Genomic DNA, 27,236 nt, shown 5'->3' on the forward strand with positions numbered 1-27,236 from the left:
ATGAAATGAAAGAGAGCTGAGGGAATTCATTTTCTTGACTTCTGTTTACCTTAAGAATAATAGAACAGATATTTATTTACCAATTTGTACTTTTGGACAACTGATAAAAGGCAACAGGTGCAAATTAAATTGTTTCTGTTAGGATTGGTGTTATCAGCCTTTTAATTCAAAAAACAATGACAGCTTTGATTTAGCTATTTAAAAATTGGTATTTTTATTTATGAAAAGGCAATAGTGAGAATGGAATCAATGATTAATTTACAGGGAAAATGTCAATTTTTCCAAAAATACTGGACTGGATTTTAGGTTTGTGGTAAAGCAGCAGTGCTTATCATTAGCCTTGAAGAAAGGTGTCGACAAAAATCTAGCGATCTCCTAGATTTCACCTTTCCTGACAGAAGTTTGAATTTGGCCCAGGTCAAGGAGATCTCCAGGTGTCCAGCAATAATAATATCAACAACCAAGATAATCAGCTAATCACATTGAATTATTCTCACAGCAAAGCAGGATAAAAAGTACTAAATTCCTTTACTTTGCATTTATATTTTCAATTTGCGATATAAACAAATATAACTAAACTTTTTTTTATCATAATGGAGAAATTTGACATTTCACAAATATAGAATTAATTTTCCAGGACCAGTGAGCATGTTTAGTAGTAGTTATGAAGTTATCATGCCATTAAAAACCCAGTCACAACCTGGTCCAATTTGTATTTTTTACAGCGAACTAATAATGTAGAGGTGGAAGTTTTCATTAATTTGCTGGTTGCTTAGGGAGTGTACTCGGTGGAGATGAGGGTGGGATCCTCCACAGTGTATCCACTAGAGGAGTGTAGCAACACTGACAGAAACCTCTGGATTTTCACTCAATTCTGCACATATGTGAATTCAAAGATCTGTTAGTTTCAGTAGAGAAATGATGGCGAATTCTGTCAGTTTCACAGTCTTTTACCGCTATAAAATTTCTGCCAGTTCATTTAAAATGGGGGAAGTGAGTAGGAAGAGTGTCATTAAATTAGAAGCTGGGACTTTGTTATTTTCTCGCAGCAACCGAGACCCGAGGATTCAGTGAAAACTGTAAACAGCAGAAAATAGAAAGTAATGCTGCACAGCGGAGCAGAGGCCATAAAAGAGCCCAATAATAAAATAGGTATTACATGCATTTCTGTCAATACCTTGTGGTGCCATATACTGAAAGTATCATGAAAAAACATTCTTAACTGCAGTGAACCATTACTGAATCATGTCATTGGAAAATAGGCATGACAAAAAGAAAAACACAAGAAATATAAAATAAAGTAGATACTAGTTAAGCTTTCATGATGCGTATAGTGTAGAGGTTACACTGAGCAGCAATTGTGGTAAAACAATGTGCTTTCAGACCTACTGATTTGTCTAGCTTCTTTCCTCACAGCTGATTTGTACATTCGTTATCATTTCAATGATTTTGTAAAAATTTACTTTGAATAATGCATAAATGATTTGAAATAAGCGTGACATTTAAAGGAAGTGTACACTATGTAAGGCTTTAATAATATTATTGACAAGGCCTTTTCACTTTTCATCTTTCGAGCAAGAATCAATGTCATTCCCTTGACTTCGCCAACAGTCAAACGTGATCTCATTAATACTACATGCAGTTTCAGTCTCAGTCACTTGGAGTTTACATATTTAACAACAGGAGGCTGTAATTTTCCTTCGGCACTGGGAAACAGAAATCTGAACAGTTTCCGGGTCTAGAAACGGCCCCTGGGGGAAGGCAGTCACTCCTTTGGATTTTCACTGTGCAACATTGGCATAAGGACAGGTCACAGCATGTAATTTATAAGGATTGTTGTATAAAAGTAGAGATGTATTGTTGCAATTGTATAGGGTGTTGGTGAGACCATATCTGGAGTATTGTGTCCAGTTATGGTCTCCTTATTTGAGGAAGGATGCGGTGGCATTGGAGGCAGTTCACCAGATTGATTCCTGGGATGAAAGAGTTGACGTATGAGGAGAGAGTGAACAGTTTGGGCTTATACTCGCTGGAGTTTAGAAGGATGAGAGGGGATCTGATCGAGGTGTATAAAATACTAAATCGGATTGATGAAGTAAACATAGACCAAATGTTCCCCCTTCTAGGGGCAATCTAGAACGAGAAGTCACGGATATAGGTTGAGAGATGGTAGATTTAGAACTTAGATGAGGAGGAACTACTTCTCACAGAGGGTGGTGAATTTGTGGAACTTGCAGTCCCATAGTGTGGTGGAATCTGAGTCATTAAATGGTTTCAAGAAGGGGATAGGTATATTTCTGATTTTAAAAACGGGTTAAAGGGATATGGGCAACAGGTGGGGAGGTAGATTTGAGACCAGGAATGGATCAGCCATGATTTGATTGAATGGCAGAGTAAGCTCAAAGGGCTGAATTGCCTACTTCTGCTCCTAATTCCTATGTTCCTATGTTCTCTATCCATCTGAAGGTGACAGGTGGGCACTCGAAGCTGGGCACCCAAAAACAGGCCTCGCAGCTGGAGAGAGGCAGCAAGAAGGTAACTAGAAGAGAGTGCAGTTCAACATGGAGGTACACTCTCTCCAACCTTTTAAAATAATTGATTTAGAAAGGAGATTCAACACAGGCCACTGTAGAGTAATGGGCTAATAGATATGTTAATGATACCATATGATGCTATTAATGATGTAAGTGTGCCAACAAGGGTCAGATAACCAAGAGACTCCAAGAAAGCAAGACACAGAACAGTCTATCTCCTGAAAGCCATGTACTTGTTATGAAGTCTTGTAAGCAGTGTTAAGTAAATAGGTTTTAGAAAAACTACATACCCACTATCTCAATTCACTCATAGACGTCCACAAAACAGCCACCATTATCCTAGGGCAAGGTGGGGAGTGGGTGTGACCTGTGGCTGCTCTCATACCCAGGAAGGGTTTCCAGGCCTGCCTGGGGCTCTGGGCTCCCAGTGTGCTACTGGGTGCTCACCTTCAGGAACCAAAGCTGTCCCCTGCCAGGGCGGGAACTTGGAGGTGAACTGGAAAACTCCAGTCTGCCTCCTTTAAATGGACTTAATTAGATCTTAACAAGCATAATCAGCTTCCTGCAGCATGTGAGTGGATAGGGCTGCTGGCCTCAATCCTGTCTTCACGAAAATGATCCAAAGGCAAATGAACCTGACTGACATCCAACCCAAACATTCTATTTATCTTTATAATTCTATGTCTACATTAATTCCCACAACATGAAAATGATAACAAATCAATATCTCGTCATAACACATTTTTCTCCTGCGATACTTTATTTAATGTTGAACCCCTCATAACAGTGCACTAATTAAAATTACCTTAAAAGTATCTCAATCATAGAATCATAGAATCCCTACAGTGTAGAAGGAGGCCATTCGGCCCATCGAGTCTGCACCGACCCTCTGAAAGAGCACCCAACTTAGGCCCAATATCCTGCCTTATCCCCATAAACCCATAAACCCACATAACCTTTGGACACTAAGGGGCAATTTAGCATGGTCAATTCACCTAACCTGCACATCTTTGGACTGTGGGGGGAAACCGGAGCACCCGGAGGAAGCCCATGCTGAGACGGGGAGAATGTGCAAGCTCCACACAGTCACCTGAGGTCGTAAACCAACCAGGGTCCTTGGCGCTGTGAGACAGCAGTGCTAACCACTGTGCCACTGTGATGATATTTAATGATATTAAATATCATTTAACACTGTTGCTTCACAGCGTCATGGTCCCAGGTTCGAATCCCATCTCCGGTCACTGTCTGTGCGGAGTCTGCACATTCTCTCTGTGCCTGCATGGGTTTCCTCCGGTTTCCTCCCACAAGTCCTGAATGATGCGTTGTTAGGTAATTTGGACATTCTGAATTCTCCCTCAGTGTACCCAAACAAGCGCCGGAGTGTGTACCTTGTACCTTATGTTGCCCTATTATGTATTTTCTTTTATTTTGTTTTCTTTTCATGTACTTAATGATGTACTTAATGATGTGTTGAGCTGCTCACAGAAAAATATTTTTCACTGTACCTCGGTACACGTGACAATAAACAAATACAATCCGACTAGGAGCTTTTCACAATAACTTCATTGCAGTGTAAACCTATTTGTGACAATAAAGTTTATTATTAGTTTGCCGGTTTAATTTTCAGCTATGAATCTCTGAATACATCTTACTTTGGAAGATTCTGATTTCCACATCAATTTGACTTCCACACCATTCAGTCTGCTTCATTTTCATTAAAACCATCAAAAATACAATGATCTGAAATTCTACCGGTCAGAGCTTCACAATTAGAATGACTTCTTCTTATCCAGCTAATATATCAAATAAGTCTATAATTTTTATATCAGATCCCAATAGATTTTTGTAGTCATAAATGGCCTGATGGAAATTTTATTCAATGATTTTCGAAAGATCAAGATGTATGATAGTCGCCACCTTTCTCTCAGCTGCTTATTTGGTTAAATCCTTAAAGAATACCATTAAATGTAGGAAGCATTGCCTTTTTATGAACCTACTTGGTTTCGTTCATTGCCACTCTCTTGCTAGTTTCTCTTAAATTCCTTCCATTATAAAATATTCCATAATTTTCCCAATGATACCAGGCCAGTAAGTTTGAATTCCAAAGTTTATCTTTGTGCCTACCATTCCTAAGTGAACCAATGGTCATCACATAAAGTTTTCAAAAGCATATTGAAAGGTTGGTTAGATGGTGCAGTATGTTGGAACACTGCTGCCAGGCACAGCTTTAATCCCCCCACCCTGTCATGTGGACGTAATCCACAAAGAGCAAGCACCTCCACTGAGGCGGACTCACTGCCAGCTCCGTGTTGTGGTCAAATGAAAGTAAACATTGCTGGAGAATCGGGGGAACATCACTGATCCTTCCTCTCAATTATAACAAATATGATATTTGACAAGGCCTACGTAAGGGGCTGAAGAAGAATAAAGTGAGAGATATCATGCCCTTATTTAAAGTAAAATAATTTTAAGAAAACGTACCAGCCTCACTTGTTGACTTTGTACATGCAGTCAGCCCCACACTGATCATGGAGAAGGATGTGTGGAGAGAATGGTCAGAATGAAGTCCCCCATGGCACACTCCCTTTACTTACTCTGCTTCTGTCATACTCCTTTCTGGAAGCAGCAAACAGCTGAGCATTCGAGATTGCTATTCCACAGAATGGGAGGTACATCCCCAGCACCTGGACAACAAAAAAACATTGGCACTTAAATGTTCAATATTCAAAAAGTCAGTTTATCAAAGATCCAATTGCAAAGCAATTGCAAAGAATTCTTGCGCATTAGGTTCTTGCAACATTTTACGACTGATTATTTGGCAATAAGAGACATAGTGCAGAAAGGACAATTGAACAACATTGGACAAATCCTAACATCCAGTCATATGGGGCAGCAGTGGTGTAGTAATGTGGAGATTCAGAGTCATGCTCTGGGACCCGGGTTCGAATCCTACCATGGCAGACAGTGATATTTGAGTTTAATCAAAATCTGTAATTAAAAGACTGAAGGTAACCATGAAACGTTGTCATAAAAACTCCTTACCTGGTCTGGCCTACATGTGACTCCAGATCCACAGTAATGTGATTGACTCTTAAATGCCCTCAGGGACAGGCAATAAATGCTGGCCCAGCCAGCGAAGCCCTCATCCCATGAATTAAAAAAATACGAGAGACACTACTATAGGTTTTAAAAGAATGTTGTCTTGAATTTAGACTCGATTTAATTTAGTTGCATGCAGCCTAATTACTAGATGCTAAATTAAACCTTCCCGCTGAAGGTGGCCCCCCCTGTAGTGGGTTCCCTGGTGGTGCAGCCAACAAGCAACACAAATGGCCATTGATTTCGGAGGGACCTGATGACTCAGCCAGCAACCAATGGCGAGCTGCTTCGGCCATCAGAAAACACGCCGCGGGAGGTCAGAAAATCCCAGCCTAATGGCCCTGATAGGGAGAAGCCCACATAGTTCAGACTTTCTCTTTCCAAGACTCTGTAAGAGTGCTGGTAATCCTCTCATAGAGATGTTAGTGGAAAAATACAGGAATATAAATAAATTTGATTTTATTGTCTTATCCTTCAATTACAAGGGTGGCTACTGGGCAATAAGGCTAATGACATGGTTCATGACTCCATTGCATACCTCACATACATGTCAACAGCATGTGTACCTAGCTGGGTTCCAGCCTGATGCTGAGCCTGTGGAAGAGGTCACCCTGGAGCTAATGGAGATGATAGGGAGCGGCCGGGACATTCAGAGGGAGATGTCAGCGTAACTTAGAACATAAGAACATAACTAGGAGCAGGAGTAGGCCATCTGGCTCCTCGATCCTGCTCCACCATTCAATGAGATCATGGCTGATCTTTTGTGGACTCAGCTCCACTTTCCGGCCCGAACACCATAACCCTTAATCCCTTTATTCTTCAAAAAACTATCTTTATCTTAAAAACATTTAATGAAGGAGCCTCTACTGCTTCACTGGGCAAGGAATTCCATAGATTCACAACCCTTTGGGTGAAGAAGTTCCTCCTAAACTCAGTCCTAAATCTACTTCCCCTTATTTTGAGGCTATGCCCCCTAGTTCTGCTTTCACCCGCCAGTGAAAAAAGCCCGCCCACATCTATCCTATCTATTCCCTTCATAATCTTATATGTTTCTATAAGATCCCCCCTCATCCTTCTAAATTCCAACGAGTACAGTCCCAGTCTACTCAACCTCTCCTCGTAATCCAACCCCTTCAGCTCTGGGATTAACCTAGTGAATCTCCTCTGCACACCCTCCAGTGCCAGTACGTCCTTTCTCAAGTAAGGAGACCAAAACTGAACACAATACTCCAGGTGTGGCCTCACTAACACCTTATACAATTGCAGCAGAACCTCCCTAGTCTTAAACTCCATCCCTCTTGCAATGAAGGACAAAATTCCATTTGCCTTCTTAATCACCTGTTGCACCTGAAAACCAACTTTTTGCGACTCATGCACTAGCACACCCAGGTCTCTCTGCACAGCAGCATGTTTTAATATTTTATCATTTAAATAATAATCCCTTTTGCTGTTATTCCTACCAAAATGGCTAACCTCACATTTGTCAACATTGTATTCCATCTGCCAGACCCTAGCCCATTCACTTAGCCTATCCAAATCCCTCTGCAGACTTCCAGTATCCTCTGCACTTTTTGCTTTACCACTTATCTTAGTGTCGTCTGCAAACTTGGACACATTGCCCTTGGTCCCCAACTCCAAATCATCTATGTAAATTGTGAACAGTTGTGGGCCCAACACTGATCCCTGAGGGACACCACTAGCTACTGATTGCCAACCAGAGAAACACCCATTAATCCCCACTCTTTGCTTTCTATTAATTAACCAATCCTCTATCCATGCTACTACTTTCCCCTTAATGCCATGCATCTTTATCTTATGCAACAACCTTTTGTGTGGCACCTTGTCAAAGGCTTTCTAGAAATCCAGATATACCACATCCATTGGCTCCCCGTTATCTACCGCACTGTTAATGTCCTCAAAAAATTCCACTAAATTAGTTAGGCACGACCTGCCCTTTATGAACCCATGCTGCGTCTGTCCAATGGGACAATTTCCATCCAGATGCCTCGCTATTTCTTCCTTGATGATAGATTCCAGCATCTTCCCTACTACCGAAGTTAAGCTCACTGGCCTATAATTACCCGCTTTCTGCCTACCTCCTTTTTTAAACAGTGGTGTCACGTTTGCTAATTTCTAATCCGCCGGGACTACCCCAGAGTCTAGTGAATTTTGGTAAATTATCACTAGTGCATTTGTAATTTCCCTAGCCATCTCTTTTAGCACTCTGGGATGCATTCCATCAGGTCCAGCAGACTTGTCTACCTTTAGCCCCATTAGCTTGCCCATCACTACCTCCTTGGTGATAACAATCCTCTCAAGGTCCTCAGCTGTCATAGCCTCATTTCCATCAGTCACTGGCATGTTATTTGTGTCTTCCACTGTGAAGACCGACCCAAAAAACCTGTTCAGTTCCTCAGCCATTTCCTCATCTCCCATTACGAAATCTCCCTTCTCATCCTCTAAAGGACCAATATTTACCTTAGCCACTCTTTTTTGTTTTATGTATTTGTAGAAACTTTTAGTATCTGTTTTTATATTCTGAGCAAGTTTACTCTCATAATCTATCTTACTCTTCTTTATAGCTTTTTTAGTAGCTTTCTGTTGCCCCCTAAAGATTTCCCAGTCCTCTAGTCTCCCACTGATCTTTGCTACTTTGTATGTTTTTTCCTTCAATTTGATACTCTCCCTTATTTCCTTAGATATCCACGGTCGATTTTCCCTCTTTTTACCGTCCTTCCTTTTTGTTGGTATAAACCTTTGCTGGGCACTGTGAAAAATCACTTGGAAGGTTCTCCACTGTTCCTCAACTGTTTCACCATAAAGTCTTTGCTCCCAGTCTACCTTAGCTAGTTCTTCTCTCATCCCATTGTAATCTCCTTTGTTTAAGCACAAAACACTAGTGCTTGATTTTACCTTCTCACCCTCCATCTGTATTTTAAATTCCACCATATTGTGATCGCTCCTTCCGAGAGGATCCCTAACTATGAGATCCTGAATCAATCCTGTCTCATTACACAGGACCAGATCTAGGACCGCTTGTTCCCTCGTACTGTTCCATTACATACTGTTCGAGGAAACTATCGCGGATACATTCTATAAACTCCTCCTCAAGGCTGCCTTGACCGACCTGGTTAAACCAATCAACATGTAGATTAAAATCCCCCATGATAACTGCTGTACCATTTCTACATGCATCAGTTATTTCTTTGTTTATTGCCTGCCCCACCATAATGTTACTATTTGGTGGCCTATAGATTACTCCTATCAGTGACTTTTTCGCCTTACTATTCCTGATTTCCACCCAAATGGATTCAACCTTATCCTCCATAGCACCGATGTCATCCCTTACTGTTGCCCGGATGTCATCCTTAAATAACAGAGCTACACCACCTCCCTTACCATCCACTCTGTCCTTCCAAAAAGTTTGATACCCTCGGATATTTAACTCCCAGTCGTGACCATCCTTTAACCATGTTTCAGTAATGGCCACTAAATCATAGTCATTCACGATGATTTGCGCCATCAACTCATTTACCTTATTCCGAATACTACGAGCATTCAGGTAAAGTACACTTATGTTTTCATCATTACCATTAATGTTTTCACTTCCCGTTTTATTTCTTTTAGTATTCCTGGTCCTATTCACTGAGCTCCCCTCAGTCACTGTACCTTGTACTGTCGGCCTTTTTGATTTTTGACTATGGCTTCTCTGCCTTACACTTTCCCCCTTACTGCCTTGTATTTCTGTCCCTGTTTTACTACCTTCCAACTTCCTGCATCGGTTCCCATCCCCCTGCCACATTAGTTTAAACTCTCCCCAACAGCTCTAGCAAACACCCCCCCCTAGGACATCGGTTCCAGTCCTGCCCAGGTGCAGACCGTCCGGTTTGTACTGGTCCCACCTCCCCCAGAACCGGTTCCAATGTCCCAGGAATTTGAATCCCTCCCTCTTGCTCCATCTCTCGAGCCACGTATTCATCCTCTATCCTGACATTCCCACTCTGACTAGCTCGTGGCACTGGTAGCAATCCTGAGATTACTACCTTTGAGGTCCTACTTTTTAGTTTAACTCCTAGCTCCCTAAATTCAGCTTGTAGGACCTTGACCCGTTTTTTACCTATATCGTTGGTGCCCATGTGCACCACGACAGCTGGCTGTTCACCCTCCCCCCCCAGAATGTCCTGCAGCCGCTCCGAGACATCCTTGACCCTTGCACCAGGGAGGCAACATACAATCCTGGAGTCTCGATTTCGTCCGCAGAACCGCCTGTCTATTCCCCTTACAATTGAGTCCCCTATCACTATAGCCCTGCCATTCTTCTTCCTGCCCAGCTGCGCAGCAGAGCCAGCCACGGTGCCATGAACCTGGCTGCTGCTGCCTTCCCCTGGTGAGCCATCTCCCTCAACAGTATCCAAAGCGGTATATCTGTTTTGCAGGGAGATGACCGCAGAGGACACCTGCACTGCCTTCCTACTCTTGCTCTGTCTTTTGGTCACCCATTTACTATCTCCCTCAGTACCTTTCACCTGCGGTGTGACCAACTCGCTAAACGTGCTATCCACGACGTCCTCAGCATCGCGGATGCTCCAAAGTGAGTCCATCCGCAGCTCCAGAGCCGTCAAGCGGTCTAACAGGAGCTGCAACTGGACACACTTCTTGCACGTGAAGGAGCCAGGGACAGTGGACGTGTCCCTGAGCTCCCACATTGCACACGAGGAGCATGACACGGGTCTGAGATCTCCTGCCATGCCTTAAACCTTCGGTTAACTTCAACAATTTCAATTTCCCCCCCCAAAAATTTAAATAAATAAATAAACAACGAAGAAAAAAATAAATAAATATACCACTGAAAAGAAACAGAAACACTACTTACCAGTCACAAAAAGCACTTCCTCCCCACCCAGCTTCGAATTCTCACCTCGATTCAAATTCCCAAACTCACTCTTTGCTGTCTCACGCCTGGCAGTCTTCTCTCTGGCTCACTGGGAGTGAGTTTACAAGTGGCTCTTTTTAAACTGTCCTGAATTGACTCCCCTCCCCCACCTGCTTTTAGATCAAAGTAGATTAAAGTGACTGATACTTAACTGCCAACCAGTTATGTGAGTGGGTGGGGCAGCCCTTGTTAACCTACACTGCACAATACTAGCTTAATTTAAATGAATTTAAACTCCTGAAATTTAAAAGGAGCTGCCTTACTGATTCAATTTAATTCAATTCAATTCCCACCTCGATTCAAATTCCCAAACTCACTCTTTGCTGTCTCACTCCTGGCTGTCTTCTCTCTGTCTCACTGGGAGAACTCACTGGAACTTCAGCAGGTCCATAGCCGCTTGGAGGAGTCCCAGAGGCTACGGCTGCAGGAGATGTCACCGGCAACGCGTGGCACAATGGCCAACATTCCAAGGGTGAAAACAACGGTGTAGAGCCTGATGCACGACGCTGACACCATTGGTGAAGGTGTCCAAAGTGTCGCGTAGTTGGTGACGGCCAGTGCTGAGAGTCTCGGCAGAATGTCTGACTCGCTGGGGGATGCCACCCAGTACCAGGCTAAACTTGATGAGGTTCTGCGGACATGTCCCGCTCTCAGATTGGAAAGGCCGAGGCACTGCGGAGCTTGTCCCAATTGCAGTTGGCATTGCCGAGGCACTGCAGGTCATGTCCCAGTCACTGAGGAGCATCGCTGAGGGTGTCGACATGATGGTGCGGACCACGGGGAGCTGCCAGGGCTGTAGAGTCAGGTGCTCAAACCAGCTGCTCTTCATCCTAAGGTGAACCCCAGGGCCCTATGGGCACCATGGGAAGAAGGGGAAATGGGCAGCAACCCATGGAGTGGCGACAGGATATGGTAAGCAGCTGGCTGCCTCCTCCTCAGATGTGCATCCTGGGGACACACCTCGACGTATCGGTAGAGCTAGGAGGGCAAAGCATATTGAAGATCACTGAGGGCACCTGGGGAGTGGGAGGGAGTGTGGGGTAGGTAAGAGGTGAAAGGGCTGGGGGTGGAGGAGAGAGCAGCACCATCGGGGGAATTGTCAAACACAATAAACACCCTTGTGCACAACCAGTATGATGCCTCTGTCAATTTATTCCGCAATGCGGGTCACTTTCGAACCCTTGACCCATCACTCCAGGCATCTCCCCCTCCCCGTAACACTCACCCACCCTCTGGCCGTGGACATGTCCCCAGAGCTGTGTCCCATCCCCTGGGTGTTCGGATGTTGGCTGCTGCATGTGTGGTGTTGCCTCCCGCAGAGTCAGACACAGTGTGCAGACATCAAGGTGTGATTGAGATGCTAGGCAATGACTTCCACATGCTACATGGCCCGCCCACCCATGGGAATGCACTTGGGTTGTGTGAAGTGCTCACCTAACCACGATTGGAAATTCCCTATTAGCGATAGCCTTTAGCCGCATGACCAGAGGACTCGGCAGTCGGTCGGGTTATGGCTGGTTGGTGGGGCATACAGGCAGGGACAAGGGTTGCCCCAGGAATGGGTACACATGATCCAGGGGTTGGCATGGCAGTGCCGCGTGCAATTGCCTCCCGGTTTCTCCCCCAGCGCCCCCCCCTCCCCCACCCTCCCATGGCAGTCCACCCACGCAGAGCGTCCCCTAACCCCAGCCAAGGATCCCCCACCCCCGCCGAGCACTGGGGCGGCAGTCCCAGTGACCCCGGGCTCTTTGCCTGTGAGCAAAGATGGCTACTCACCTCCTCGGTTTCCTGCAGAGGCCCTTCCACCAGGTTCACATTTTTTCAAGGAGTACTAATCGCCGCCAATGTGGCCACTTGCTGGGGAGGCCATTGGATATGAGATGGCTCTTGTTAATTGTGTGGAAATGGGGTTCAGTGATGATAATTGGTTTCTCTCAACACTACGGCGAGGTGCCGATTTCACCAATGGGAGTGCGCCGGTTGCATCGTAAACTGTTTGCCGCCTGGCGCGGTTCTCATTTTTGGCTTCTTCCACTATTCACCGGCCTCCTTTCGCTCGAACGAGAGCGTAACCTGGCCGGAGAATCGCGGCAAGTTATTTATTTCTTTATTTAAAATAAATTTAGAGTACCCAATTCTTTTTTTCCAATTAAGGGGCAATTTGGTGTGGCCAATTCACCTACACTGCACATCATTTTGGGTTGTAGGGGGTCAGACCCATGCAGTCATGGGGCAAATGTGCAAACTCCACATGGGCAGTGACCCTAATCCAGGATCGAACCTGGGTCTTCAGCACCGTGAGGCAGCAGTGCCAACCACTGCACCACTGTGCCGCCCTGCGTCCATGTTATCTGAAGATATATTCGCTGACCTTGAACCTTTCTGAGCTCATCGAACTTCTTACGGTATTGCAACCAGGCCCTCAGGGCTGGTATCCTGGCATTACCAACACAGCTATCTGTTTCCACTGCCTTGACTGTGAGCCTGGAAGGCCTGTGGATCGAGGGCATCTCTCCTCCTTTCCACCTGTTCGACCAAGACCTCCAATGCTATGTCTGAAAAACTTGGGAGTATTGTTTCTCCAATGTTGTGCCTTTCCTTGCTCTTTCCAAGAAGAGTTACTTCCTGAATGACTCCTAGTACCTACACCTCCCCTTTAAGTGATGCAAGCTAGCTTTAAGTGGCACTCAGAAGTTAAGATTTTGGACTGCCCCTTGATGCATGCAACCAAATAACAGCGCACTTGCTGCTGCCTTCCCACAGAAATCAAAGGTGGGGTGGCATTTCAATAAACAGTGTGAGTGAATTCAGTTTAGAAAATAGTATTACAAAAAAAAAATGCCAGTCATTAATTCACTTGCTGAATATTACATGGACAACAGTAACTGGAAGATACTCATGTAACAACTGCTTATATGATTGCAATGCAAGTGTTTCAGATCAGCATTAATCATGAAATCATCCTGGAAATCCATAATCAAAAGTTGGGTTTAGTTCTATAACCTAGCCCAGGGTTTTTCAAAGTGAGGGTCGCGACCTACGGTGGTCCTGATCTCATGGGAAGCGCCCAACCTGGCACAACTTCCAAGGCCTCTGTCAGTGCAGTAAATGTGAACTGCGGTAAAGTCCCAAAGGGCTAGTGACTTAGAGAGTGTTATTGTGGACCAGCACCCTTTCACTCACGGTCAAGACATGGTGCTGAGCTGATGTTGAGTCGGAGGCTGAGGTTAAAGAGAGCAGCTGCTTCATCACTGCTCACCATGACGGCAGACACCCACGACGTTGTCCCCCGTTTGCAGCGTGTGATTGGGTTTCTGCTCACACTGCACCAAAGTGCAGTGAGGTTTTTATCCTGTTGCGTTGCCCCACAGCTGTGCACCTCATCAAAAGTTTTAATGTCAACTGAGCACCAACAGAAGGATGGAAACACGAGGAAAGCAGCAAACACAAACAAGAAATAACTGCTCACAGAGCGACACTGGCTTTTTGTTCCTTTATTTACAGCTGGGCAGCCAGAACAAGCGCAGAGTTTGTAAAAAGCCACAAAGTGAAAAATTCCTTTCGAGCTTGAGGGCGCAATGTCAGTTATTAACTTGCCGCTGACCCCAAATGAAAAGATTACTCTGCTGTAGCTGACCTGTAGTACCACATAAAAAATACGTAATATTTGTTATGGGCCAGGCTTTAGGAACCCCAAAGTGTATCATGGAGTTCACCTGACCCACAACTTTTAATAGATTGTAGTATGGGGAGATCACGGCCCACTCTACAGGTGTGGTACAGCAGAAATGGAAACATTTTTAAAAAAAAGCAAAACAATGTTTATTCAATGAACTCAAGTTCACCTTTTTAAAACATACAGTGAACATTTAAGCAGCCATTAATTGAAATACAACCCCCAAAGAATACAACATTAAGTAATCCTTTAAGCTTTCCTTTTAACATCCATAAGACTTAAAACACCTTTTACCAGAAGCACATTAGGTTTACATTCATACTGAGAACAGACATCACCAAATGATCAAGAGATGGTCTTTTGATGGCAGAGAGAACAGCAGTACACCTGCTTGGTCTGGCTTCAGCTCCAACACTGAAAACAAAACTAAAACACACTCTGCAACCTGCACAAAAACGAAAGTAAAAAGCTGACAGACAGCCCAACTCCACCCACTCTCTGACATCACTGCAGTAATAAACACCCATTTCTTAAAGGTACTGTCACTACAGATATTTATATACACACCCATTTATAAACACCCATTTCTTAAAGGTACTTTCACATGACGCCTCCCCCCCCCCCAAAAAAAACCTATCAACTTCAAGATGGTTTCATTTTTCACCTTTTCACCATCCTTTAAGAAATGCACACTGTAAATATACATTTTCGTTAAAAAAAAACACACGCAAACAGGTATAATAATATAGTCCATTTTTTTTTTCGTTTTTCTTCCTCCAACTGAAATCCTTCTCGATTGAGTCTGTTTGAACAAGAAGGTCTCTGCACGATGCGTCCATTTCTCTACTCCTCGGCATTTCTCTTCAAAGTCAGATACTTTAGTTCAATCTGATCACAGAGTCCCTTGTAATTCTCCAACACAGGAGCATTGGTTATCACAGCTTTCTGGCAGTCAAATGCCTGTTGAAACTCCACTGTGCACTGAAATTTTTGATGTTTCTTCAGCAAGTCCATCAGTGGAGCAATCAACGCTACAAAACTTTTGCACAAATGTTCGATCAAATCCACTCATGCCAAGAAATCGCATTATTTCCCTTTGTCTTGAGGGTATTGAAAACTCCTCAATAACTGTTGGTTTCACATCCCGTGTGACCATTCGACCCTGTCCAATTGTATGACCAAGGAAAGTGACTTGGGCTTTTCCAAATTCATTTTTGGCTAGGTGTATCACCAAACCCGCCTCCTGGAGTCGATCGAATAACTCCATCAGATGTTTCAAATGTTCTGTCCATGTCTGGCTGAAAATTACCAGATCGTCGATGTACACCGCACAATTGTCTAATCCTGAAACAACTTTGTTAGTTAACCGTTGAAATGTGGCTGGTGCGTTTTTCATGCCAAATGGCATAAATTTAAATTGGTATATACCATCTGGAGCCACAAAAGCTGAAATATCCTTCGCCCTTTCGGATAAAGGTACCTGCCAGTAACCTTTAAGTAAATCCAATTTGGAAATAAAAGCTGATTGTCCCACTTTCTCAATGCAACCCTCCAAACGTGGGATAGGACAAGAGTCCATTCTTGTAACTGCATTAACCTTTCTATAGTCCACACACAACCGTTGGGTACAGTCTCGTTTAGGTACCATCACTATGGGTGAGCTCCATTGGTTGCAACCCACTTCAATTATGCCATTTTTAAGCATACTCTCAATCTCTTTGTTACCCTATGCTAATTTTAAAGGGTTAAGTCTATATGGATGTTGTCTGATTGGAACAGCATTCCCCACATCTACATCATGTATAGCCATTTCAGTACTTCCCAATTTTGTAGCCATCTGGGATGGCCACTTCCAGAATACAAAATGGACATTTGCAAAGATTGCAGGGAAAAATGGACAATGCTAAGAAAGCAGGCAGGCACAGAGCCTGTATGTGTATTGGAGAAACAGCTCCCAGGTGAAACTGAAACTGTAGGCCCATTAGCATATGGATGGCCCATCTCCGGGAACAAAGGGAGATACTTAAGTAACCGATCTGGCTCCAGACTTCCCGGCGCCAGTTCCCCAAACTGAAAGCAGAAAACAAAACAGGCTAACGGCCACCTCGGACACGCCCAGCCATCAGGGCACCCACCCCTTTATTGGTCAGGATCAATGCAAATGATCAAGAAACGGCCCAACTGATTGGGGCCAAGTTCAAGGCCCACCCAAAAGCACGCGAAGCCCCCTTCGGGTATAATAAGAAGGCCCCAAGAGAGAATCGCTCTCTTGGAATCAGCTCTCACAGCGGAGAGACCCTTCCACCAGCTACACCAGAAGCAAGTAAGTCCAAGGTCAACGCTCGCTACCAGACGGACGACCTTAGCTGTTCCCCTCTACCACTTCGAACCCAACAGCCTCAGAACCGAACAACGGCCATTGTTCCTCTGACTGAGTGGGCACCCGAAGCTAAGTATAGACTTTAGCAGTAATGATATTTTAGTCTGTAGTATTTTGTGCATGAGTAGATATTGCTGTGTGTGTAAATAAATAGTATTGACCTTGAACTAACTAACTGGTGTACCGGCTCTTTGATCAGTATTCGGGTTTGAACCGTGTGGCGCTATCGAAAGATACCTGGCGACTCTAAAGCAAACGTAATTAGAATTGAGGAAGGCGACCATATTGACCGCCATATTTAGAAGCAACCAAAGAGAGCAACAATTTATCTCCACAAATATGCCCATGTGATACCAATAACTCTTTCAGGTCAGTCCGTTTTTCCTCTGGAAGGTAACTCAACAATTTATCCCAATTTTTAAGAACATCCTCGTTTTCCAATTTAATTTGAAATATGTCAAATTCACAGTCATCTGGATTTGGTTCGTCACTTTGAGTTAGAATCATTAAAACTTCCTCCTTTTTCTCTCCTTCCCTTTCAAAGTATCTTTTACGCATATTCACATGACACACTCGGTGAGTTTTCCTTCTATCTGCTTTTTTACCATGGGGCAGCACGGTAGCCTTGTGGATAGCACAATTGCTTCACAGCTCCAGGGTCCCAGGTTCGATTCCAGCTTGGGTCACTGTCTGTGCGGAGTCTGCACATCCTCCACGTGTGTGCGTGGGTTTCCTCCGGGTGCTCCGGTTTCCTCCCACAGTCCGAAGATGTGCAGGTTAGGTGGATTGGCCATGATAAATTGCCCTTAGTGTCCAAAATTGCCCTTAGTGTTGGGTGGGGTTACTGGGTTATGGGGATAGGGTGGCGGTGTTGACCTTGGGTAGGGTGCTCTTTCCAAGAGCCGGTGCAGCCACGATGGGCCGAATGGCCTCCTTCTGCACTGTAAATTCTATGATAATCTATGATAATTCACCTCACTTAATTTCCTTTCAATCTGATAAGGTCCACAAAACCTTGCTTTTAAAGGTTCACCTACCACTGGTAACAATACTAAAACTTTATCTCCACTGGCAAAACTAGGAACTTTGGATTTCCTGTCCGCTACCCGTTTCATCACATTTTGTGCAACTTTTAAATGTTGTCTAGCCAATACACCTGCTCTATTTAATCGTTCCCTAAAATTTGACACGTAATCCAATAATGTAATTTCCGACTTCTCACTTACCAATTTTTCCTTAATCAATTTAAGTGGTCCTCTTACCTCATGACCAAAAATTAGTTCAAAAGGACTGAATTTGGTTGATTCATTAGGTGCATCCCTAATTGCAAACAGTACAAATATAATTCCTTTATCCCAATCCTTTGGATAATCTTGACAATAAGCCCTCAACATTGTCTTTAATGTCTTCTAATGCTACCTGCGATTCTGGATGGTACGCAGTTGATTTAAATTGTTTTATTCCTAAGCTATCCATAACTTCTTTGAATAACCTCGAGGTAAAATTTGATCCTTGATCCGAGTGTATTTCTGTGGGTAGTCCATATCTAGTAAAGAATTTAAGTAACCGCTCCACAATCTTTTTAGCTGTAATATTACGTACTGGAATGGCCTCTGGAAACCTAGTACTCACATCCATTCTAGTCAAAAGACATTGATTCCCACTTTTTGTTTTTGGATGCAGTCCTACACAATCAATTAGGACCCTTGTAAAAGGTTCCTCAAATGCTGGAATGGGTATTAAGGGCACTGGTTTTATCACACTGCTTGAGGTTTCCCTATCACTTGACATGTGTGACATGATTGGCAAAATTTAACTACATCTTTATGTAGTCCAGGCCAATAAAAATGTTTGAGCTTGAGCTTTATTTTAGCTTGAGTTTTCCTTATTCCCAAATGACCACCCACTGGTACTTCATGTGCAACTCGCAACACCTCCTTTCTATACCCTACCGGCAATACTACTTGATGAACTTCTGCCCACTTTTCATCCGCCTGCATATGTAAAGGTCTCCATTTTCACATCAAGACATTACTTTTACAGTAATAACACTCTGGTATATACTTAGATTCCTTACCGTGTATGTTTTCTGATACATCCGTCTTATTTCTACATACTTTTGTTGTAACTCCGCCAATTTTCCTGAACTAAAAATATCCGCCTCATCTCCACCTGTTCTTGTTCTTTTTCAACCATCTGATCAAAAATCGTTTCTGATAATTGCACTTCAACTTCATCTTCACTCTTTGATTTCTCCTCTTGTCTTAACCTGTGACTTTGTGATCTTGTTACTACACAATCCAGAAAAATCCCAGGATATTCGTCCTTCAACACTCCAGTTGTCTGATTTTGCACTGGCTTATCGATCACAGTAGGCATCACTCCCACCTGCGATCCAGCTATATCATTACCCAAGATAAACTGTATTCCTGGACAAGATAGTTTCTCTATTACTCCTGTCGTGTTATGTACTCTGGGATAACACAGGCTGCAACTGGATGCAGCTTTAACCAAAAGATACTCCAGACCTTGAAGTTAGTTCAATCTGATTTATTGAACCAGTAGCACAGTTAGTACAGTTCTCTATGAGTTCGACTCTCTGCTAACCTAAGTGTGGTTACTCTGTCTGACTGAACCAGACTAGCTCTTAGCCACGTGCTGGAGGTGTGATACTGTACATACACCCTGACTCACTCTGTAGATGTTCATCAGTGGAAAGAGGCAGAGTGTGAGTGCCTCGTGCCTTTTATAGTGAGATACCACCCCTGAGTGTCCTGCCTGCTCATTGGTCATGTCCTGTTCTCTGTTCATTAGCTCCCTGTCTGTGCCTGTCTGTATATCATTATCTGCATGTCTGCATATCATGACAACTCCTACTACCACTTCACCACTCTTCACTGGACTTTCCAATCTTACCTTATATAATTGAACACGACTCCTCTCACCCTGAATTCCACATATTACCACCTTTTCACCTTTTCTGGCAACATTCTTCCCAAACTACATAACTCCTCATCTCTTACCATTAAAGATTGACTAGCTCCCGTATCTCTTAAAATTGTTACTTTTTTACCTGCTCCTCCTGATACACATGAGTAAACTTTACCCACACAAATGAATTCTTTAAAGAGATCTGACACCTCCTTATCAATCACCTATTCATCAGGTTGTACAATCTTTTGCACCTCCTTCGCTTCACTTGGACTTCCCTTTACCACTTTCACAAACCCCACTGTCTTATCCCGTTTTACCGCGTCAGCCTTCCCAGTGCTTTTCTTCGACCACCAACACTGTGACTTTACATGGCCTAGTTTGTTACAGTGAAAACATTTGAAACTTTTCATTTCTTTTTCACCCTCCTGGATTCATTTTTTAATCTGAGGTACACTCTCCTTATTATCTCCCATCACATCACCTTTACCTTTACCACTTGAGTATTTCTCATGTCCTCAGTTTCTATCCCTCACAGGCTGAAACTGATGTTGGAAACCAAGCTTGATTTATGAACAAATTCATAATCATCTGCCATTTCTGCTGCTAATCTCGCAGTTTTAACCCTCTGTTCTTCCACGAGTTCTCACTAGATCAGGAATTGAATTTTTAAACTCCTCCAAAAGTATAATTTCTCTGAGAGCTTCATACGTTTGGTCTATTTTCAAAGCCCTTATCCACCTATCAAAATTACTCTGTTTGATGCTTTCAAACTCCATATATGTTTGACCAAATTCTTTCCTTAAATTTCTAAACCTTTGTCTGTCGGCTTCAGGCACAAGTTCATAAGCACCTAAAATGGATTTTTTTCACCTCCTCATACATCCCAGATACCTCCTCCGGTAGTGATGCAAACACTTCACTAGCCCTACCTATCAGCTTTGTTTGAATCAGTAATACCCACATGTCCTGTGACCATTTCATTTGTTTAGCCACCTTCTCAAATGAAATGAAAAAGGCTTCCACCTCCTTCTCGTCAAACCTTGGCAATGTTTGGACATATTTAAATAGATTCTCATCAAGCCTTCGACTTTGACGCTCTTTCTCACTATCCTCATCACTATCATCCAACTGTACGTTTCCCTTTACATCTGCCAATTTTAACTGACTGTCATGTTTCATGGCCATTTTCTGAAGTTCAAACTCTCTCTCTTTATCTTTCTCCCTGATCTGTATTTCCCTTTCTCTTTCTTGTTGTTCTGCTGGGCTATTCTTTCTTTTCTCCTTTCTTCTCGCTCCTTTGCTTTTTCCTATCTCTCTCTTTCGTTTTCCTTCTTCTTTTTCCTTTCTCTCTCTTTCATATTCAAGCTGCTTTAATTCTTTCTCATGTTCCATTTGTTTAATTTGTAACTGAATTTTTGCGATTTCCAATGAGTCAAACTGTATCTCAGGCAACTTTAAATGCTTAGCCACCGCCATAATTACCTCATCTTTTCGCATTTTGTCAGGTAATGTTAACTGCAATGATTTTGACAAATCTAACAGTCTGCTTTTAGTCTCTGTCCATAAGGTACTGCGTGTGACCGTGTCCACCCCCAAAAACCTCAGAGCCTCTGAAAGAGCCATTGTCCACATCACACTCCCTACATAAACTAAAATACCACACCTGAATAGCACCCACAATGTGTCCCCCCCCCCCCACTGTCTTTAAGTTCACAAAGCCAATACAATAGATAGACTTGTATCTCGGACGAGCCCCCAATTTGTTATGGGCCAGAATTTAGAGAACCCCAAAGTGTATCATGGAGTTCATCTGACCCACAACGTTCAATAGATTGTGGTATGGGGAGCACACGGCCCACTCTACAGGTCTGGTACAGCAGAAATGGAAACATTTTTTTAAAAAAGCAAAACAATGTTTATTCTATGAACTCAAGTTAACCTTTTTAAAACACACAATGAACATCTTAGCAGCAATTAATTCAAATACAACCCCAAAGACTACAACACTAAGTAAACCTTTAAGCTTTTCTGTTAACATCCATAATACTTAAAACACCTTTTACTAGAAGCACATTAGGTTTACATTCACTACTGAGAACATTTATAATTCTGAATTCACCAAATGATCAAGAGATAGTCTTTGATGGCAGAGAGAACAGCAGTACACCTGCTTGGTCTGGCTTCAGCTCCAACACTGAAAACGAAACTAAAACACACCATCCAGCCTGCTCAAAAACAAAAGTAAAAAGCTGACAGACAGCCCAGCTCCACTCACTCTCTGACATCACCGCAGTAATAAACACCCATTTACCTATTTCTTAAAGGTACTCTCACTACAGATATTTATATACACACCCATTTATAAACACCCATTTCTTAAACGTACTCTCACATGACAAAAGCCCATGAGGCTTTCAGCATTCTGGTGTAGCATCTCCCAGTGGTATCCAGTACTGAGTAAAATAATAATTTTGTTGCTATTGTCCTTCATGAGGAACTACATTTACATGGTTGGATTTTCCGTTTTCATAATGATGAAGTCGGCACAAAGGAACTGACTGACATCTGCACCTGATATGTGCATTACCCTCTCCTCCTCTGAACCTGAGTCAAGTGAAATTGTGAGAATCAATCAGGCTCCATTTTTGCATTAAAGGTAAGCAAATGTGGCGTGTTTCACAAAGGTTGGTCGACATGAGTCGTGAAGGTCAGCTGGCGTGTGTCTCGAAGATCAGCCGGTTGGCAAAAGTGGGTCCCGGGAAAAAAAGTTTGAAAAACACTGACCAGTCCATTGCAGCACTAAGATATTACCACAGTGCAGGACAAACTGATTTATGGCTCCCACCCTGCTGCTGTCATGATATGATCCTCCCTTCATGATATGGGCTGAATAGATGAGAGGGGAATTGAAAATCAAATCCATTCCCAGGTAGAACAAGTCACTTTCCTGTTTGCCACCTCTGAAGAATCATTGATGCTTAGTTTGGGGGGGCCAACACTGTGAAGGATGAAAGAGAAAAAAGATGGACTTCCGCCCCTTTAAAACAGAAAAGTTATAATTGGCACAATGGAAGAGCAACCACTAATATTTCCATATCACATGTGAAAAACATTTATCTTCCTTTGATATCAGCACGTGTAAATCTGCAGACAAACACAACATTTGCATGTCTCTGGGAGCAACCTGTTAATATCACATGATTAACATGCATCATTTTGAGGCATTATGAGATGATCTTTTGAGGCTCTGAATAAACAGGGCTGTTCCTTCCATTCTTTATTATCAAAGCCACCTACTTAGATTGTTTTCATGAAGATCGATTACAATTGCATCATCTAATTCACCTTCTAATCGAGCTTCTTGGAAATATGGTTGCTGTTGCTGATATTTGATGCACATAATATAAAGTGTGTTCTCTTTAGTAACAATTGCAATTATTCAATGTCCTTACACGTTACTATTCAGCTTATAACTGTGCAGATATTGAGTTATCAGTCATATTGAAGTTTGGTTCATATAAAATGTAATCTTAGAGCTTATTTTAATGAAATGATCTACCTGAGCTTTTTTGACTTTGAATGTTTGTTGACAATATTTGTGACATGTTATAGCTGTTACTTGATAATAAAATAATCAGCACATTGCAAAGTTACTGAACATCGAATCTTTAGAAAGTAATTAGTTTCATGCTCCAATACTTCCAATACAGTAGGCAACTTAATTGTGTGAAAATAAGTTTTGAAATTTCAGGAGTGAGTAATGTAAATTTTTGTTATTCTGGGGAAATCGTAATTCCACAACAATGATTTATAGATTGCATTACCTTGAGGTTGTGTAATCTGGCCAGGGTGTTGAAATTATTTTTTGAAATCTACAGGAAATTCCCGCTGTTGGCGAGGGTTACGTTCCCATGAAACCTTGCCACGGGTGAAATCACGAACGACAAGCATGCTTTACAATGGGGATCAATTAGATAGGTTCAAGTCACCTTGACATGTAGAAAGAATCAAGGGCAATAAAAAATGTGCTCTTAATAAATTTAAAGAGACATTTACTGGATAAATTGTTTAATAAAGCAATAGAACAGGAGCTACTGTGTTTGAGAGTGGGGGAAATGGCTGATGTAGGGCAGCACGGTAGCATAGTGGTTAGCACAGTTGCTTCACAGCGCCAGGGTCCCAGGTTCGATTCCTGGCTGGGTCACTGTCTGTGTGGAGCCTGCACGCTCTCCCTGTGTCTGCGTGGGTTTCTTCCGGGTGCATCGATTTCCTCCCACAGTCCAAAGATGTGCAGGTTAGGTGGATTGGCCATGGTAAATTGCCCTTAGATTAAAAATTGCCGAGATACTGCACTGTGATCAGTATATAAGAATCCTTCTTATTTATTTCCTTTGTTTTCATTTCTTTTATTTTCTTTTATTATTTTGGTCTGTGGACCCATAATTGGGATGTGCCTTTAAGCAGAAGACTCAAAGTTGAAAACAGCCTGCTTTCCAGGGCACTGTGTTTCCAGGTTTTGTATTTTGGAGAGGAGATGTCAGACTGCTCGGCACCGAGTAAATCTTAGGAAGTAGGTTTGGAGGGAGTTGGTTTGATTGGTTAACTGGCAACCGGTGGGTTGTCCAGGTACAGTGTTCTGCCTGACAACGGTCAGTGATTTGTTCCTGCATGATGCTTTCTGAGAGAACTGGGCTGGAATGTTTGACCTTGGAAGTGAAAGGAACTCTCTCTCTCCTGCTTGCTGAAATGAAAGAACTGCTCTATTATTCTGAAAGCAGTGAGTGCCTGGCACATTTCTGCTGTGAACCTGAAATGATGCTGAGTCTGCAGGGAAAGTAAATATCCTTGCAAGAGAAAACCATCTCAAGCCTAGAAGGAAGAAGTACCAAAATGAAAACCTGAACTTCAGAAAGACATTGGGCGCGATTTTCCGGAAAGATCTCTAAGTGTTGTAGCGAGCAGGAACTACCAGAAGCTTCCTGGTGCTCGGCCCAGCGAGACCGGCAACGCTATTCAATGTTAATTGGTCCATTTAATGGGCCCCCATGGGCTTCTAGCCGCAAATGAAGGCTCACCAGCCAATTTGCCGGGACCACGCTCGCTAACCCACGCTAACAAGGTCGAGCAGCACTTAAGCAGCACTTGTTCAGCCAACCTCGCAACAATGGCACCCTGGAGACCGGCCCCAAGATTCGGGGTTGCAGACCTAGGGAGCCTCCTAGACGCAGTGGAGGCCAGGAGGGGTGTCCTGCTCCCTCGAGGGTCCTGGAGAGTCAGCCACAGGGAAGCCAGTGTTGCCTGGGTCGAGGTGGTGGCAGCTGTGAGTGTCGGAGTGACCAGGAGGATGGGCCTCCAGTGCGGGAAAAAGGTCAACGACCTACACCAGGCAGCATGAGTTAGTCAATACCAATGACACCTCCCCGAGAACTTTCCATCCCCACGTGAGCATCCACCTCCTCAACTCTACAAGCAACCTCCAACCCTCCCTCCATCCACTCTCTCCCTTCAACCACCCCCAACCCGTCTTCCACACTGCCCTCCCACCACTGCTAACAAGGCCCTCTCTGTGTCTCCTCAGGAAAAGCTCTCCTACAATCGCCAGACGAAGGCCCAGACAGGCGGTGGGGTTTCGGACTTAAGAATCTTCACCTCTTTTGAGGGACGGGACCTGGAGGTGACTGGGATGGCCGAGGAAAAGCAATCACCAATGCAAGACTGATGGACGTAACAGAGGTGAGGAACCACCAGGCCCCACTCGGAGGACCTGTCAAACGTGAGTTGTTATTCCCTTACAGACTGACCCATCCCTCCCACTGACCACATGTCCATTCTCCCATAGGTCCTCCAGCTTACGGAGCCGGCCCATCCCGCCTGGCCCCCTCTCCAGTCTTCCAGGAGACCACCTCGGAGGGGAGCTCCGAGGAATACGGTGTCAGTGCATCACAGCTGTCATCCCCACCCTCCACCAGCGCAGATACACGCACCTCGGTGGGAAATGTTAGTGGTCAGGCTTCGGGTGCATCATTTGGTGAGCACCACACAGCTGCTGAGGCAGGAACCCCCAGGCGAGGCAGCAGTCAGAGGTCTGCTGGATCCTCGGATGCAGCTGGATCCCAGCCTGATGCTGAGCCTGTGGAAGAGGTATTCCCGGAGCTGATGGAAACAATAGGGAGCGGTTCGGCACTCAAAGGGAGATGTCAGTGACACTCCAGCAGTTCCATGGCCGATTGGAGGAGTCCCAGAGGCTATGGGTGGAGGACATGTTGTTGGCAATGCGTGGCACCGAGGCCAACACTGCTAGGTTGGCGACTGCAGTGGAGAGCCTGTTGCAAGACCTGGTACCATTAGTGAAGGTGTCCAGGGCATCGCGCAGTCGGTGACGGCTATGGCTGAGAGTCTCGACAGAATGTCAACCTCACTGGGGGATGTGACCCAGTACCAGGTTGACCTTGATGAGGTTCTGCGGGACATGTGCCACTCTCAGACAGGAATGGCTGAGGCGCTGCAGAGCTTGTCCAGTCACTGAGGAGCATCGGCGAGGGCGTTGACACGATGGTGCAGATCATGGGGAGCCGCCAGGTCTGGCACTGCCAGATGATGCTAGAGTAGCCAGGGTTCGAATCAACTGCCAATCTGTCCCAAGGTCAACCGCAGGCTCTATGGGCACTGACCGGAAGGAGGGGGCGTTGAGTGCCAACCTGGACCCGTCTCATGGAGTGGCCACCAGCTTCCCCGAGTTCCACCCCTCTGATGAGGCCATGTCACGCAGCCACCACCCGAAACAGATGTGCACGGCTGTGCATGTGCTGCCAACAAGTGAGCCGGGGCCTTCCAGCTCCAAAGCCCCCAGAGGACATCCACCAGGGACATCGAAGGCCACGGGATGAGGTAAGCAGCTGGCTGCCTCCACCTCTGATGTGCATCCTGGGGACACACCTAGACTTATTGGTAGAATAAGGAAGACAAAGCACATTGAGGATCACTGAGGGCACCGATTGAGGGAGTGGGGGGTAGGTTGGGGGGGGGGGCACCAACAGGAGGGTGGGGAATTGTTACACACAATATACACCCTTATGCACAACCAGTATGATGCCTCTGTCACTTTCTTCCGCAATGTGGGCGGACCTCCAAACCCTTGGCCCATCTCTCCAGGCATGCCCCCTCCCCGTAACAGTCACCCACTCTGGCCGTGGACATGTCCCTGGAGCTGTGTCCCATCCCCTGGGTGTGCGGATGTTGGCTGCTGCATGTGTGATGTTGCCTCCCGCAGTGTTCAGGCCCGGTGTCCAGGCATCGTGATCTGATTAGGATGCTGGGCAGTGACATCCACATCTAAATGGCCACCCACCCACGGGAATCCACTTGGGTTGTGCTCACTTAACCACAATTGCCAATTCCCTATCAGCAATTGCCTTCAGCCGCATGCCAGAGGCCTTGCCAGTCTGTGGGGGTTATGGGTGATCAGTGGGGCAGACGGGCAGGGGCAAAAGTTGCCCCCGGAACAGGTACACAAGATCCAGGGTTGGCATGCTGGTGGCGCGCGTGGTTGCCCCAGCGGTTGCCCCCCGAGCGTTTGGAAAGATATGCTACAAATGTCAAAGCAAAAATCAATTTGCTAAGCAATGCTTTTCCGGTAAAAAAAAGGAACAAAATAAATCAACACAGTTGATGATGTTGCCT

At 44.3% G+C, this 27,236-nt stretch overlaps 1 protein-coding gene across 2 annotated transcripts in view; it reads right to left on the reverse strand.

Annotated features, from left to right (window-relative positions):
• The window catches only part of pde11a (phosphodiesterase 11a), a 706,589-nt gene that overhangs the window by 378,462 nt on the left and 300,891 nt on the right, over positions 1-27,236 (reverse strand). For both annotated transcript variants that reach the window (XM_072477086.1, XM_072477077.1), the window contains one exon: positions 5,129-5,218. In XM_072477086.1, the coding sequence (XP_072333187.1) occupies positions 5,129-5,218 (90 nt within the window). The remainder of the gene's footprint in view (positions 1-5,128; positions 5,219-27,236) is intronic.

This window comes from Scyliorhinus torazame, chromosome 2 (genome assembly GCF_047496885.1).
Source record: "Scyliorhinus torazame isolate Kashiwa2021f chromosome 2, sScyTor2.1, whole genome shotgun sequence".
Taxonomy (NCBI): Eukaryota; Metazoa; Chordata; class Chondrichthyes; order Carcharhiniformes; family Scyliorhinidae; genus Scyliorhinus; species Scyliorhinus torazame.